Raw genomic sequence first — 16,933 nt, forward strand, 5'->3', positions numbered from 1 at the left:
AAAAATTTTTGGCAAGTATTCGCCTCTCCAGCTGCCTATAGAGGCGCTCGCATCGTCCTCAAGATGGCAGAGAAAAGAATGATTGCCGATGAATAAATCGCCCTGCTTTGTGCCTTCTTCCATGAGACACGCTTCAAAACTTGTACAAATAATATAAGTCGCGCGTGGTTTCCTGCTGTCTTCGTTCACGCCACTTCTGTGATGGTGTCTTTTTCGTCTTCCCCTTCTCTACATTGAATATTCTTCTCTGCAGTAATTTTTCCACTGCAGCATTGAGCAGCGCTGTTGCTGTTATAGTTCTGTAAGCCAGGAAACTCCATCGCACATGAACAGAAGCTGCAGCAGTTTCGGGTCGGCGCGAAATATAACTGCCGTCTGCCGTTACTATCATTCATTGAGTGCTTCTGCTGGGGTCCGCTAGCTGGCGAGCAGCTAGCTGGAGAGGCGAATCGACGTTGTGGCGTTACTCTCAAAGCACTAGTCTTTGTGCGCTTTTTAGCCTCGTTCCCAGCGACCACACAGCAGGGATGGACTGCTAACATCGCTCTTCCCATCGGGATGAATACTGGTCGCCGCCGTCTTTAATGAGTATGACTGATGATAACGTAACATTCCATATAACTAGTCATCCGATAAACATTTGAGTAGCGTATCAACGTTCGAAAGATTAAGGAAAAGGAAGGTTGCTTGCTTCTGCGTGCAATATGCGCAGTTGTTCATGTGAGGAGTGCCGGCCGATGCGATATCTGTTCTACACGGGTTCCTGAGCGGGAGAAAATGAACCAGCACGAAATCAACACGAATGGACACGAAAAATGAACTAAAACACACATGGGAAAATGAAGGAACTCTGCAAACGGCAGTCAACACATGAACAGTTCCTATGACTACCATGGGGTGGCAGCACTAACGGTGGCACCCATTCCTTGAATCGCATTTTTGTGTAGAGGTAGATGATAAAAGTTTCATTTTCTCCCACTTGCATTGCATAACTAGTTACTATTTGCTCAGAGTAACTGTATCTGTAATTTAGTTACTTGTTACAGAAACTTCTCCCAATACCTGCCCACCGGGTGTGTAGGTCTGTCTGTGGGGCCAACCAATACCTGATTGACAGACTGAGTGTCTGTAAAGTGCTGAAATTGTGGAACCACCGCAGCAACAATGGGTAAAGTAAAATAGACCATTTCGGAGGCTCTCAACAAAAATTTAAAGTAGCACAGAAGTCATTTTTAACATCCTGTTTTCTTCCTATAAAACTGTTAAGTAGGTCAGTAAGATGCACCATGCGAAGTAATTCACACCACAGAGTCATAATTATTGCAGAAATTGAATTTAAAATACGCTGCAAAAGTGCAACGGTGGTGAAGAGCAGTACCAGCCTGTGTACTGCCTGGAACCTCGCGCTGACGCTAGAAGGAGAACGCTCGCTGATTGGCCTAGAGAAATGTTGTCTGCTACTCCGCTGTCGTCTGCTACTCAGCTGTTCGTGGTTCTGAATAAGCCTTTCTCGTGGCACGGCAATGATTCGGCCGCTCCTTCTATCCCCAATTCTCCGGGAGAACTGGCAAAACTGGTTTACGGCTGCAAGGGGACAAGGCGCTGACCCCCACTGACCGGCAAACCAGAACGAGTTCTCCTTATAACGTCATCAGTGACGTGGCGTCACGCCTCCTTATCATCGTTATACCTGGAGTGGCGAGTTAAGGGTGAATGTGCAGAGCCATGTTTATGTGAGTGGTTCTCTGGGAAACAAATTGCACACATCAAAACCTTTCGCGTTATGCAGTATAATGACACACACACTTTCATCAGACGTCTTAATATGAAATTTTTTTTGATGGCCCTCTGTACTCCTTTAATGGCATTTCGAGAAGAGTTTAACCAAAAATGATGCCAATGTAAAGCTACCGCATTTTTAACGAGTTTACTACAATACCGAGAGTTGGCCGCCAATTTTTTAAATGTATTGCAATGTTTCCATGGACATAGTGTCATTCTGGGATTACATTTCCTCAAGATTGATCGGAAATGGTCAATCTTGTGAATTCGGAGATGTAACAGACCTCCTAGACCAACCTATTCCTTAAAAAAAAATAGTGTGAGCTGGATTAGCTAGCTTATGAGAATAGTAACTGTGTCACAGTTGCTATGGGCATTTCCACCCGTAGCACAACAGGAAGCTTTGTTCGCTTTCAGAAGACATGGGTAAAAAGGTACGGCTGTGTGCAAACGTTATGACTCTTATAATTCTCAATGCTGGTACATGAGCCCTCAAAGCCCTCCCTACCCTGACCCGACTCGTGTGGGCATCTGTGGGGCCTCGTGTGGGCATCTTTCTCATGTAAGTTTGCCGCAACATCTCGATGCAAAAAGAAAAAAGGAGGAGGAAAACGAGTTCTGTCAACCTCTGTTGCCACTGCTCAGACTTCGGGATATTTATAGCATGGCATTTCTACGTGGCTGCCAGCAGGCCGTGCGGTCGAATCTGAGGAACTGTGAAGAGGCTTGTTGCTAAAGTAAACGTACAGGTGCCTTTAGAATGCCACGAACTGAAATCTATTGACATCTATTTCTGGGCGAAGGCAAACCTCGAGGCCGTAATAGAGATATGGGTGCCCGAGGCACAGGTATTGTTTTCAGCAAGATACGTATGCTGAAACACTGTGCCTGAGATGAGAAAATCTCATTGTTTCACAAAACGTCACTCGATTGGAAATTGCTGGAAGAACTACATTTTCTGATGTGAATCAGGTGTTCCAGGTGTTCAACGAATGAGACACGTTGAATATTTAAGTACTTCCAGCGCTCTCTTGGCTTCGGCTGCTGGATGTGATGTGCAGTGGTGTCAGGCTACGGACCTGGAAGTTTGATTTATGGAAGTTTGTCTCTAGTTTTCCTAGGAGTATTTCGCTGAGAATGTGGCACCAATGCAGATGTACTCCTAGCAAAACTAGAGAAATCTCCGTAAGTCTCTCGAGAACAAAGGGGTAAAATGCGCATGTATGTTGATGATTATCTGATGTTCATCGCCGGCCTGTCCCACACGTTTGAATCCCACGCTGTTTCCATCCTGGAGAGCATAAAAGAAACATTGAACCCTCTGGATGTCTCGCATGAATTTCCTGTAAACGACACGTTGCAATTTTTGTACATTAACCTGAGCCATAGAGAAGACCACTTGTTTTGAACCTACCATCCACGAGGCGGAAAAAAACCTCCCCCCTTCAATTCGGCCCACTCGAAGCTGGTAAAAGTAGGCATTACACGACACAACATCAACTACTTTGTTTCGAGATGACGAATAGGGAAACATTACACGACACTGTCTCAACGATGCTCTAGAAAAATCATGTCCCCACCAGATGCCACATAGTTTTTATCTACAAATTAGTAGGCTCCGAGAGGCCAGATATCCGAATCACCTCTTGGTATCTGTGGCAGAGATCCTGTTCTGAGACTGCACAAGTTGTACGCCGAATCAAAAAGTAGCTGCAACAGAGGATAAACGAAAAATCTGTGCTTTCTCTTATCTGCATGCCGTTTGAACATCGACGTTGTCTTCATAGCCCCTTTCAAATTGGCAAACCTCTGCAGACTGAACAATCCTGAAAAAAGTGAGGAGCTTAGATGTAGTAAGAACCCTTTTGTGGAATGTGTTAAGGGTGTTGTGTATTCCATCCCTCTTTCCTGCGGTAAACCAAATACGTAGGCCAAACTGGGTGGTGTATTAATGACAGACTAGGGAACGTTAAGGGCAGGAGAGAGGGGTGGCTTGCCCATCACTGTGGCACCCGCGGGTGTCCCACAATGTTTCAGAGGTGCAGCATCATGAAGAAAAATCGGAAGGCCATGACGAGCGAAATTATTGAAGCGGAACAGATAGTGGCGCTTGGGTCGTCCTGCGTCAGCGCGCCATCCATAGCCCTTTCAGATAAAGAACTGGAATTTCTTAGCATAGCCTGGAGCATAACCTTGATCATGTTTTGTTTCCTTTATAAACCCGTGAATGTCCCGCCAATTAACACTTGGAAGTTATCGTCTGTCTTCATCCGTGTTTCATTCTGGTCCTGCTTAGCACTATTATCACACAAACGGCTGAAATGCCCTCGTATCGAATAGTGTCACTAACCTGTTCAACCCCCATTTACATGGATATCTCGCATGGATCGTTCACGAAATGCAACTGCACAGTGGACTTCTGATTGAACGTGGCCACCTTCCCTTGTCACAGGGGCTGGTAACCCCCAGATGCGAGGTTAATCTCGACACAAATGAAGACGAACTCAGTCAACAGGGCATGCCGTTTCTTGTTCTGTTTTCGATTACTGAAACTTACAATTGCAGAGTTTTCTGGATAAATCCGAATTGGTTCAAATTATACCAGCGTAAGTGTTTCGGATTTTTTTTGTTTTTGATAAATCCGAAAATCCAGGACCCTAGTTACTACCCAGACTGAGCAGTCATCGTTACGTGATTAGCCGAGTTGCACATTATGTTACCCAATGTTAAGGTTTGTTAACCTAGAGTGTCTATTCAGTGCCTATTGTATTGGGTGCTGATGGACCTTTGCAACCTCTCTATGCCACTGAGGTGCAAGAGTAATTAAGCAGTGTTTTGGGTGTCCAAGCTGCCTCTACTGTGTACATTTTGTTTTGCAGAATGTCCAGGTTGTGGCAACTTTGGTGATGGCAGTCATGGACCGAGTAAAACTCTTGCCCGTGCATGCCCTCTAGCTTCATGGATGCTGCAATTACATGCATTTTGAGAAATGTGGTTTGCAGGATCCATACTCTGCGTGAACCACCTATAGAGTTGGGCCTAGAGTTGGGAGATTTTTTGAAGATACGCTTAATTCTTTAATTTTGAACACTCAGTTCTTTGTCCTTTTTTCTCTTTGTTTTTAATTCAGGATTTCCAAAATGGCAGATGAAAAATATGCGGTGGAAGTGCTAGGGTGAAGAAACGGAAAACAAAGCACTACCCTATTGTTAAATGTTGTAATTAGAAGTAGCATTACCTGGCTCTGCTATTGAGCGTTTGATATTAATTCTACTTATATCACTCTACTGTCTTCTGTTGTAAACTATCACAAATACATGACAGGTCTTTGATCTGGTGTTAGCCATACCAAACTTTTCCTCACTATTTTGTTAATGTATTTTCTACAGGGTTCTCAGGTGCATGTTACCACCAGGACGTCTGCTGATTTTGGTGCACAGTCATCAGCCAGTGGGCAGCCAAGTGAAGAGGTTTGCCCACTATTTCCAGATATAAGTCTTACCAAGTCAAGACATGCTGGGGATGGTTACTTCCTTCGGTCCTTGAAGCCACCAGTCGATGAGCTTGTTGATGATGAGACGGTTCTGATCAAAGTTCAGGAGCACAGTAATGTAAGTTTCGCCTCCTATAGCAGCTGCTGCAAATTGCTAAGCTACACATCACACAATGTGATGCACGCACAAGTTATACAACAATCATCGTATTTTAGGTGCACATATGGGAGCGTGTAGTACAAAAACTGCGAAATAGGAGTGTCCAACAATCATGAAGAGACAAGGACTGATTTACTGAGTTTTTGAAACAGTAAGGGGCCCAGTGTTGTTATTCTGTATTCCGGTGCAAGCTGTAGGAATGTGCACAAAGAAATGTGTGCGACAAGCTGTCACACTGTCAGTGTCAGCCTCCAAAATTAGGCTGCACATATCATCGCTCCTCGGAATCAGATGAATTAAAGAGGAACGAAAAATGATAACAATAGGTTGCTTTCAACTGACGTGACCCTGGAAGTAGAGCTGTATACGGAAGGTGGTCCATAGTTCCACAAGCACATCTCAGTGACAGGTAGCTTCTGTTGACAAGTTTAATGGATGTCTGCACACTTCCAGTTGGAGTATTGTGTTGGAACCACAAGGTTCCTACTTCTTAGAGAGAAAAAAAAAAGTGCTTTTTCTGGGAGTGTTTATCAGTACACTTAGACACCTGTTTTCTTTCTTTTCAACATCTGGTACGGGGTGAATCAGGTTTCATTTCAGAAGCTGTAAAATAGGGCTATATTGGATGGAGTATAAACAGAAGCCACTACCACTGTGCCACATATGCTAAACAATTTTGCTAACAGGCTTGAAGTTTGTTCTCAGCTATTCCAAACACTCCTTTCCCTTTTCTCTCTAGAGGGGAAAGAAGCATGATAGACAGACCGGTAGACATAGTGTGTTATTATGTGTATGGGTAAATGTATCTATAAGAAAAAGTAAATGGTGAAGATGACAGCAAGTCTAAAATACATTAGTGCAAATTACAAGTGGATCATGAGTTTACAGGCAATGACAAGAGGTTTCTTAGGTATTTAAAGGGACCAGGCAGCTCTGCCTTAAACTATGCATCTAAGCTTGTAGCTCGACTGTCACCATACTTTATTGAGACTGCAGCAGTGTGCACACGGGTAGCGTTCGAAGAAGAGGTGTCAGAAAGTAATGTGGAATGCAATGCCTTCCCTTGCTAACGTTACTAGTCTCTGGGATGTGCCAAAGTGCTGATCACTTCATATCATGTAGTGACCCTTTCTGTTTCACAACTTCTTTTGTAACTGATCTGTAATAGCTGACTTCGGTGTACTGCCTTCTATGCAGCATTGAACATGTCATTGGATTATAATGACCTGGAATCATGCGGTCAACAGCATTTGTCCTTACTATGTTTTTGCCACCTCCTGATGTGAATTTCATGTAACGTAAGCTTTGTATGTAAATTTTTGCGAACTGAACTCGGAAATTTGCCAAGTAAAGGTCACTTTTTACCCCACGAGTGTGAAGAGCGTGCCAAATTTTACTCAAATTCGTGACACTTGACAGGTATATTCAGGAGCTATCCCATCGGAAAAAATATCTGGACATCATGCTTTTCGGAGCGCCCAGAGCATAGCGCTTGATGACTTTTGAGCACAATCGTTGCCAGTCCGACGGAAGGAGATTGCAAGCCCAGCCCACAGAGGGATAGAAGGAAAAATGACAGTTCTTGAAATTGGGAGAGGGAAGACATGATCCCAGCGGAAGCCGTATGCGATATGCAACGCCAGTGTTATCTCTTTCTACTATCCTTGTGGGGGCTGGGTTTCCAACCTCCTTTCGTCTGACTGGCAGTGATTGTGCTCAAAAGTCGTCGAGCGTTATGCTCCGGGTGCTCCGAAAAATGTAAAACGTTTTACATAATATGCTGGAGGCAAAAATATACATAAACAAAACTTACGTTACATGACCTTCGCATGAGGAGGTGACCGCCTGATTCTAGGTGGCATAGCTTCTTTATTATAATTCAATGACATGTCTTCTGGGACACCTTGTGCATCCCAGGATATAACCATCAATTTAATGTTGTTGTTGTATGGGGTGTGGCTCAAGCACACCTTTTTTGTATATACTACTAATGGGTGGAATAGACTTGAAACATTTCTAGACAAGGCCTTGCTTCGTATCTTGAAAACTAAATATTTCGTAAGACGCAGTAGCTCAACCTTGGAACGATCAAGGTCCACAAAATCTGAAAAAGATGGAAATTGAGAACCTACTATATATAGCTATGCACAAAAAAAAAAAAAAAAAAAAAAATGTGGATACCTTCACTATATATCTTCTTAGCCTTGCAATCAACATGAAGCACATACTACTTTACGTATCAAAGAACAGTAATTCAGAGAGCACCTGAAACTACTGTGTGTGCCACACAGGAATGTTTTAATCAATTTTATAATTCTGAATTTTAAAGGGGATCAAATTATGCAGGTTTTGAAACTAGGGTATCTTTTATGTGTGTAGAAAGGGTACACACGATAAAATGTCAACACACTTAGCTCAGTCATTGATATCTGCAGTTGCATGATCAAATGCACGAGCTGTGCCGGATGCTGCTGCTTACAGATGAAGAAGTGGCTTCTCGAAGGGCATACTGTTCAGCTTTGGAGGCCATGCTCTTCGTTTACTTCCCCGGGTGTACATTAAGGCTCTTTGGCTCCTCTGACAATGGTTATGGTTGCAAAGGATGTGATATGGACCTGTACCTGGACTTTGGTAGAGATGATTTCTACTCGGAAGACGAATGGGCAAGTATTAGATATACAGTAGAATCTCGATGATACGAATCTCACGGGGTCGCGGAAAAAATTCGTATAATCCGAAATTCGTATCAAACGAATTAAACCAAAATAAAAACTGAGGCAAGAAAATAGACAGTGACTGTTCATTTTCCATTACTGTCAGTGAAAGAGGTCGGTCGTAACGCTTTTGTGTCTCCGTTTTTGGCCAATGCTGCCCAAATACGCGAGATGATTCAAAAGACGTAGCACGTGCTTTCCCCCCGCGAGTCGCGCGACAGTGGTCTAAAGCGAGCTTCTCCTAAAGCACGCAGGCGTTAGGTGAAGCCGACTTGCGGAATGGTGACGCGTAATGTTGCCACAAGCTGATATGCTCGTTCCACATGTTCTGGTCGCTATTTACCGCCAGAGCGGTGTCACACTGGATCGCGGTTTATTGTTGCGAGGGGGGTAAAAAGGTCAAAACAGAGATAAGATGATAAGGTTCCGGGCCGTGCAATCCCTACGATCTTATCTCCTCCACCACCACCAAAAGGAAAGTCATTGCTTGCATTGCGCTACATGATGTAAGGGAGTTCGTGGTGGGGATCGCCCTCCCTTTTTGAAAGAAGGAGCAGCATGACTCGCGTGCTCTCGCGTCACGGGGGTACGACCTCTGTCGTTCATCCTGGGCACATTCGTATCACCCGTAAAGGCAAGATAACGCGTTCGTATCATCCGAACTCGAATACATGGGAAGAATAGGCATTCCGGCCGGGACCGGAAAAGAATTCGTATCATCCCGAAATTCGTATCATCCGTGATCGTATCATCGAGATTCTACTGTAGCTGGTTTTCTGGGTTATTTGCAGCAAGGGTTTCAGTGACATATCATAATATGGCTCACCCTGTTGTTTCTGTTATCTTTGCCACTGCATCCAGAGAGACCTGAGAAGGAATATGTGGAGGGTAGTATTCATTTCCTCTTCCAAAGGATATCTACACTTCCCTCTCTCTGGGCTGGGCTGCAGTTTGCCTGCATTCTGTTGGGTCGTGTAATACATTCCTCAACAGTCCTCTATTTCAAACTGAGTTTTTAATTCAGTTTTTTAGATATTTATTTTACTTTTTTTTTTATCGTGGTCCAGGTAGTAGACCGCAGCACGACAGGATAGAAACCAAAGTCCTAAGGAATAAGGGAATGTTTAGGGCCCTCAGCTTTCGGGTAAAACCCGATAAAGCCCGTTTTTACCCCCCGATTTACATCAAAATAGTTCGGGTTTAACCCGATAAAACCCGTCAACCGGGCTTGCGAAAGTGCAAACCAAGGACTTGAGCCGCACACGCGCGAACTACGGCAATCGCGCGACCGCTCCCGACTTGCTCCCGACCGCGCCGCGTCTTACTGGTGAAGTAAACAAAACACGTCGGGTTTGGATTTGTGGACGCTTGCATGCAGGTCCGATTTCTAGCGTGAAAAATGTTCCTTTGGTAGGCGTCACCAGTTGAAAGTTGGCTTCACCTAACACTTCCGTGTACTGCGGTCAAGCCCACTTCAACGACTGCTTAGTGTTGCTGTACGTTTGTAAATTTAGCGGAACTTTTCGATTCATTTATTTGTGTTACGGGGAAGCCATCTTTAACCTATGACATCATACACTTTGTTTAGTGACATAATAGGCTAGATTAGTGCGGCTGTGGCAGCTTGCCTCGCTCTCCCCACTTCATTATCAAAGCGGCCATGGCCCTATTAATCTAGCCTAACTCCACTAAACAAAATACAGAAACTCTTACTAAACTAACCTAAGACATCATCAACTTGGTTAGTTTAGTGATAAGTTAGATTAATGGGGCCATGACAGCTTCCCTTGTCCCTCAAAATCCATTTCAATAATGAGGTGAAGCCGCCTTGCAGATTGGCAATGCCAACCAAAGTAATACACTGGTTTCGTACCAAAAATGCCCTGTGTTTTTCACACCCGAAGAAATGTAGTCTGCTACATGAAAGCGTCAATAGGTAAGTTGAAAACTTCAGTGTTGGATTTTTGTACTGTTAGTGCTTTCCGTGGATGTCGGCGAGACCCTTTCTTGTGCTGTTACCAAATATAGCAAAGGAATCAGGAAAAATCACGCTAAACAGCGAAGAAACAAAGAGTTAAGCAAAGCTCGGCGTTCCTTGAAGTGGGTTTGCCCGCAATACACGGAAGTGTTAGGTGAAGCCAACTTTCAAATCTTGTAGGGAGTATCTTGTATCAGCAAAGTACGCGGAGTAGCAAAGAGGATGCAGCAACAGCCAACGATATACGAGGCATACCAACACGAGCGCGAGCATGCTCTCAACGCTCATCGATGGATGATGCTTTACTGAACATGCAACTTATTATTTCTATAAACAGGGCCCAGTGCAAGCCTTAGTGGTTATACAGTGAATTATCAACCAGTTTCTTAATAAATATTCTTTCACTTAATTTCAACACACCACAGACCGACCGCTGTGGCGTCGCTCATGATCTCACTTGTCTCGCGATGTAAACCCCCAATTATTAAGTAATTAATTTCGACACATAAAAAAAATTTTTTTTTTCACCTGAAAATACATCACTTCTCAGTATATCACCCGATTTTACCCTGTTTGGCAGGCCCTGATTTTTAACCCGATACTTACCCCCCGATTTTCACAAAAAATAAAACCCGAAAACTGAGGGCCCTAGGAATGTTTAATGATAAAGTGCTCGCCCCCCACGGCATCGTCTTTACGTCACACCTTCCCCTTTCGGCAAGTGTATCACACCATCACTATGTAAACCTATTCACAGTCCCCGTAACATCCAAGCTTCTTCATGGCTCGCTCAGATTTGGCTCGCTCAGATCAGACTACTCAATGCTGGCCACCTTGTTCTACTGACAGTGATGCTGTAGAGCTGTGTCGAGATGAAACATCTGTTGACATAGTTGTTGGTGCTGATGGGAATGCCTTCTGCAGATGCTTTCTGGCCCATTTCTTCAGACTGGGTGGCAGTGCTGACTAGGACGTGTACAGTGGTCCTATTTTGTAGTTGTGGGCACCCTGCAGCCCAGTACCAGGCGTCATACCCAATCAGCTGGGACACTTGTAGCTCTGGGTATCGATGACAGTATCTGTAGACTTGTGGCCAGGTAGGGGTGAGGGATCCAGGAGATGCAAGAACGTTGGATTGAGCCCATACGGAGCTTTGCTGGCGATTATGGCCATTGGATGTGCAAAGAGAGCGTCGTGAATGTTTATTGCCTTGGATAGCAGAGCCTTTCCACTGTAAGCTCTGCTTATCCGTTGCTTTGCGGAAAATGCTCGCTGGATGTGGCACGTGTCACCCTCTGTGTGCAGGTTAAAATGGTTGGAATTCCACCGAAGTGAACCAAGGTCCGTTGTCTCACCTGCTACCTCTACAAAATGAGGAATGTTCTAAAAAGGTTCATGGTAATTCAAACCTGGAAGCACCAGCTCAATATAAACACTTGTTTTCAAAAAGCATTGCACTCATCTTAAGAGTGTCGGAGTTCATTCGTTACCTTTCAAGCCTCTGCACATAGTGTAGCTTGCTCAAGGACGTTCCTACACCACAGCTGCCACCTACATCTCTAGTACACTTTCCCAAGACTGTTAATGTACAGCTCCCGTCAACCTTATTAATAACCCTGAAAAAAATATGGTCTTGTGCCCGAGCGCATCCCTTGGGGCCATGAGGAAATATGAATTGAACAAATTTATTCTGTTAGTTCACTTAACCTTCCCCCAGTGCCCACAGTGTGATTGTTATCGCGCTCAGAAATGAGACTGAATTTTTTCCAGTGTCATTAAGGTTGATGGCTGAACATATATAAAGGGTGCATAGGGTTCTTCATTTTTGAGTTAAACTCGACGGCGGACGTCCTCTCTAAGAAAGTGTGCAACTGTAAGATGACTAATGACCTAAAATTCATTCATGAACTTTTTAATTAGGGGATTTCGGGCAAAAACAAGATACAGTTGAACCTCTCAATAACGAACGTCCATTTAACGAAATCCTCCGTTTAACGAAAAATTTCCGTTGCACGAGCGCGTCCCCATAGACGCCAATGTATTTTTGAGCTCGATTTAACGAAATACGTTCGTTTGGTCACCTCTATTTAACGAAGTCCCCGGGCTCTCCTGCGCGTGTCTTTACCCCTTAACCACAAAGAAAAGGAGGAGAAACTTTCCTTCTCCGTTGGTTTTACGCGAGTTTTCGTTGGTTACTTCGGTTGTCACGTGCTGGGGGCGCGAACGTGCCGACGTGTGCTTCGCCTCAGTCGGTAATCGGTGCGCCGATGCTGTGCGCCGCGACGGTGTGTCGCGCCGGCGCGAGGCTCTCTTCGCACCCGTTTTCGGACAAGAAAACACGCATTGCTGACATTTTTTGCTCACGCCTCGCGAAGTCTTATCTGCTTGTGTTGATGACGACGACAGTACGTTGTGGTTTTGTGCCTTTTCATTACTTTTTTTTTGTTCGCGCCGCTAATGCTGACGGTGGTAAAATGGGCATGATGCCGCTGCCGTTCAAGGTTCCATCGGCGCAGGCGTCTACGCGACATGTACCCATTTCTCGTTCTTTTCGTCGGCGTACTATTGTTCTTTCCGGACGTCATGAGTGAAAGTGAACCAAAGAAACTTCGATACGCGAGCGCGTAGGAAAAAGCAGTCGAGGTTCATCCAGAGTTACGAAGGTAATGAACGCCCAGAGCGACACTGTGCACAAATTACGTGTTACCTAGCATTATGCAATGAATAAAGCTTGATATTTTGTGCCCTTCTTACCTTAGTACCTGTTTCATGACAAATGACGTTTTGCGGAACGCGCGGCGCTGGTAGTGCGGCGGCCATCTTCGTTTAACTTGGCGTGTTCCATTTAACGAATATCTCGATTTAACGAAACAAAGAGTCAGCATTTACAAATTCGTTATATAGAGGTTCAACTGTAGCAGATTGAGAGACTATCCTAATTGCAATCCATTTCACGTTTAACAAATCCTGAAACCCGCATGTGCGTTAAAATATCCATCCTCGAATTTTGATATGCAAATGAGCCGAAGCTGAACTAACAATGAGGGATTTTATAAGCACTAGTACGCACATTCGTAGACCACAAAGAAATTCTTTTTACCTTCCGGATAAGTTTATTGAGGCTGTGCTCTGCTATCAAGAAAATGTGCCCCTAATCAAAGTATTGTCATATGAAATATTGCAGCGACACAAGGCCATATGTTTCGACAACATTCCCGATCTGGCTGAAATTGCGTAATGGTGCTCCCGTAATCTTACCCTCACACACCTAGCGGTCTGTCCGAAATATGCTCGTCCAGATGATAGTGGAATTTTGTAAATATGTTCCGAGATGCAGTTTATGAACTTATCGCTACTTGGTTTTTCCTAATGACCTTCGCAGGGAGTGAGAATATTTCCTTTCCCACATTGAATGCAACGCGCATTCCTTGTTTTCGAGCTAGTTTCATTATCTTATGGGAGACTTTATGAATATATGGTATGACCACTAATTTAGACTTGTCTGGTTTTTCTTTTCCCAAATCATCAAATATGCGATTCAGGGAGGTAAATTCAGGGAAGAATCGGGCAATGCTGTGGCAAAGGAACCATAATCTCCATACAAGCGGGAGTCCTTTCTTGACAGTGAGCACGGTATTGGTGCAGGATCTTTTTTTATGGCTGGGCGACTTCTAATGAGCCAGTATCCTGCTCTTCGTTCTGTTAAATTTTGTTCAACTCCCGCATGTAGGAGCCTTGTGTGCATCTATATTACTAAAAGAACAGTAAATTGATGATCCATAGGGGTGATCATTAAACGTTCTCTCATTCTTCGGGACGGAGGTCTCCTTCCGACTGATACCTTTGAACAGCTATTCCTTGTATAGCTTGCAGGACACCTTGAGCAGGTTCCGTGCACGTCTCCAACTGGTACTAAAAGCTTTCCTCCACATGCGAGCCTTTTCAAAATTTACCCTCCCGTGTTTTTAAAATCTCAGATTCTTCAAAAAAGGGCCTCATTTTCTAGGAGGCTCACCTACTCTCACTTATGATCAAATACAGGCACTGTTTTTGGTGCAACCATCATGGCAACTGTAGTTGCTGTGAAGTGAATGATAAAGGGACTGTAGGGTCTTTTTTTCTATACCTTTTTCCTCTAGTGAAGAATTTACATACATGCAACTTCTATAAAATGTTTCCCAACAGAAAACAGCTGCAAAGACTTATATGAGGGCGCAGCTCCCAAGCGTACAAAAGGTTGCAAGCCACACAGGAGAGCGTGAAAAACTGGGACGACTCCATCCATGTCTGAAGCTACGATTCCTAGTGAAATTGTTTCGTTATCACCTACGGCCAGTACTCAGCTCTTGCTGCTATATTCCTGCCCGGTGCCCCATTGTCCGCTTCATCGACAGGCGAGGGAACAGACAGTGTGACATTAATGCAACAAGCAGGTAAGTTTATCAGTATGGCTGTAGGGTGTGCATTAAAGAATACACAGAGGCTGTCTGCTTATACACAGAAAGGGGGCAAAACTGTAAAAAATGATTATGTAAAAAAAAAAAAGAAACTCCTTACTTAAAAGCTACTTCGTAAGAGCATTACCCCTGTCTATGTCATAGACTGGGATCTGTGCACAGCAACTTAGGGTAATAATCAATGGAACATAAAGCAGAAATGCAGTCTCAATACAATTTCTGCTGCACAGCTGTGCACTCTGAGATGTCATAACAGATAACATCAAAAAGTTTCGGTAGCACATAAGGTAATTGTATTGTGCACTCACTGTTTTGACTGTTAGCTTGTTACCCCTGCGTTTGGCACACCAGAAGAAAACGGGAAAGTACAGCGTGCCAAAAAAGCCCCGCTTTTGCTGTGTGCTCTCCACGTATGCCATGCTAATCCAAATGTTTAGAAATGGGGGATTATGGTAACTGACTAGCAAGAAGACTGAGGGACAGCATATCCTGATAATACTAGGGTGTTTCACCAAAGGAGAAAAAAATTGTAGTAAAAAATGGACTTGTCTGAACATTATGGGGCTGGGACTGAAACAAATATCTGTTCGGTTCTGGTCACGGGCCATCGGTTCCTGCCGTGAACCTGTGTCGGTAGTCTATACACGACCATGTGACATAGGGAGGCCTCTGAAGTGCATGTCGTGAAGAAAAGAAATTTTGTAGGTTATTTTAGCAGTAACGCGCAGCTGCAACTGTGCACCTCTAGGGCACAGAGTGGCTGACATGATTCTAACAAAAGCCGCCGTAAGCGCCTTCATGATTCTGTCTACGTGATGTCATTCTACCATGGAGGTAAGAAACTAAGGAGAGGGCTAAAAGATCGGAAGGCCGTGGGACCCCTCTAGCGGTCGCTCCTGGCAGTACCACGCCCATCTAGTTGCCCGGTCACGTGATCCCCACATGTTTCGGCGTTATGGCGGTCTGCGCGGAGGCTTTGAAGTTTAGCAAACTTCATCTTCAGCAAACGCCTTACCTTCAAGGAGTCCATTCGCACAATACTTTGAAGGTTATGGGTTGTTTCAACATTTGCCGCGTGATAAATCGCTGCAAAATAGCAAAACAGAAGAGAAGCCAGGCAATGTCACGATGACGTACGTATATCTTCTAGCGATTTAGTGATCCATTGCTTCCACACTGAGATGATCTATCTTGTATTTCAACGGGTGTGATAACTTCGAACTCCAAATATGTTATGAAAGCGGAAACAAGTTATTCGGCCGCAGCTCGTCTCTGTATTCAGGTAAGATACGCCGCGGACATGGAGGACGCCATGTTTTATGACGTCTTGCCGTGACGTTTATGGGTCACGTGTGTGGGCAACTAACCACAATGCCATGCGCGGGTCACAGCACGCTCGCTTGCATTGGGAGAGGCGCTTAGGGCATCTCCTTAGTTTCTTACCTCCATGCATTCTACCATAAATTCAAGGACATGCCCGAGCACTTCTGCTCTGCAAAGTGGGGCAGTTGCGCAGGGGTACAGCACCTCAACATGAATATTATCGTAAATTTTTGCTAAAAATAAGGTATATACTTGTTATGTTCTATACGCTCAGGAGAGCCCAGGGGTGGGTTCCTGGCAGCGCGTGTGCACCGCAGTATCGTAGGCGAGTGCGTGCTTTTGCAATGCGCGGCACTACAATGCTACAGTACTCACACGCTGCCAGGAACCCGCCCCTGATCTGTGCGTCTTATTCGGCACGTCACGGAAAGATTGGTTGGGAAAATTCCCCATCGTCTTACACCAGGCCTCTCGTCATTAAAAAATAAGCAACCATGATCATGCTGACAAAGGCCGGATAACACAGAATGCATTACCCAGCTTATCATACAGCGTGATCAAAAGAAGTGACAGGGCGCTGACAAGCTGGTGCATGATGAGAGAGGCGGAACCCGAGACGGGGAAGGAGAGAGACGACACAACAAGAATTCTCGAAGATTCTCGAGAATTCTTGTTGTGTCGTCTCTCTCCTTCCCCGTCTCGGGTTCCGCCTCTCTCAGCGTGATCAAGCTGTGTCGAAAGCATGATACGTTGATGAATCTCCGTTGGAGACTCAGCCTCACACACCCTCAGAAGCTGAAGGTCCACAGCTCGAAGCCCAGCAGGTGCCGAATTTTTCTTCTATCGCTTTTCCGTGTGACGGTCGAACATGACACCTGAGCATAGTCTGTGTTAAAATCGTATGCAGTCACTGTAGTCACTGTAGTCACAGCACATGAACGACATTCGGTGTAGCATTGGGCAATGCTTATCGGGTACGGGTTTGACACAGATCATGCTGGCGAAAACAAAGTTTTATCAGCCTTC

General features: G+C 44.7%; 1 protein-coding gene across 2 annotated transcripts in view; it reads left to right on the forward strand.

Annotated features, from left to right (window-relative positions):
* LOC135391524 (speckle targeted PIP5K1A-regulated poly(A) polymerase-like) overlaps nucleotides 1-16,933 on the forward strand; it is a 50,673-nt gene that overhangs the window by 8,689 nt on the left and 25,051 nt on the right. For both annotated transcript variants that reach the window (XM_064621799.1, XM_064621797.1), the window contains exons 3-5: nucleotides 5,172-5,393; nucleotides 7,871-8,098; nucleotides 14,313-14,560. In XM_064621799.1, the coding sequence (XP_064477869.1) occupies nucleotides 5,172-5,393; nucleotides 7,871-8,098; nucleotides 14,313-14,560 (698 nt within the window). The remainder of the gene's footprint in view (nucleotides 1-5,171; nucleotides 5,394-7,870; nucleotides 8,099-14,312; nucleotides 14,561-16,933) is intronic.

The sequence above is a fragment of the Ornithodoros turicata genome, chromosome 4 (genome assembly GCF_037126465.1).
Source record: "Ornithodoros turicata isolate Travis chromosome 4, ASM3712646v1, whole genome shotgun sequence".
NCBI classification, from domain to species: domain Eukaryota; kingdom Metazoa; phylum Arthropoda; class Arachnida; order Ixodida; family Argasidae; genus Ornithodoros; species Ornithodoros turicata.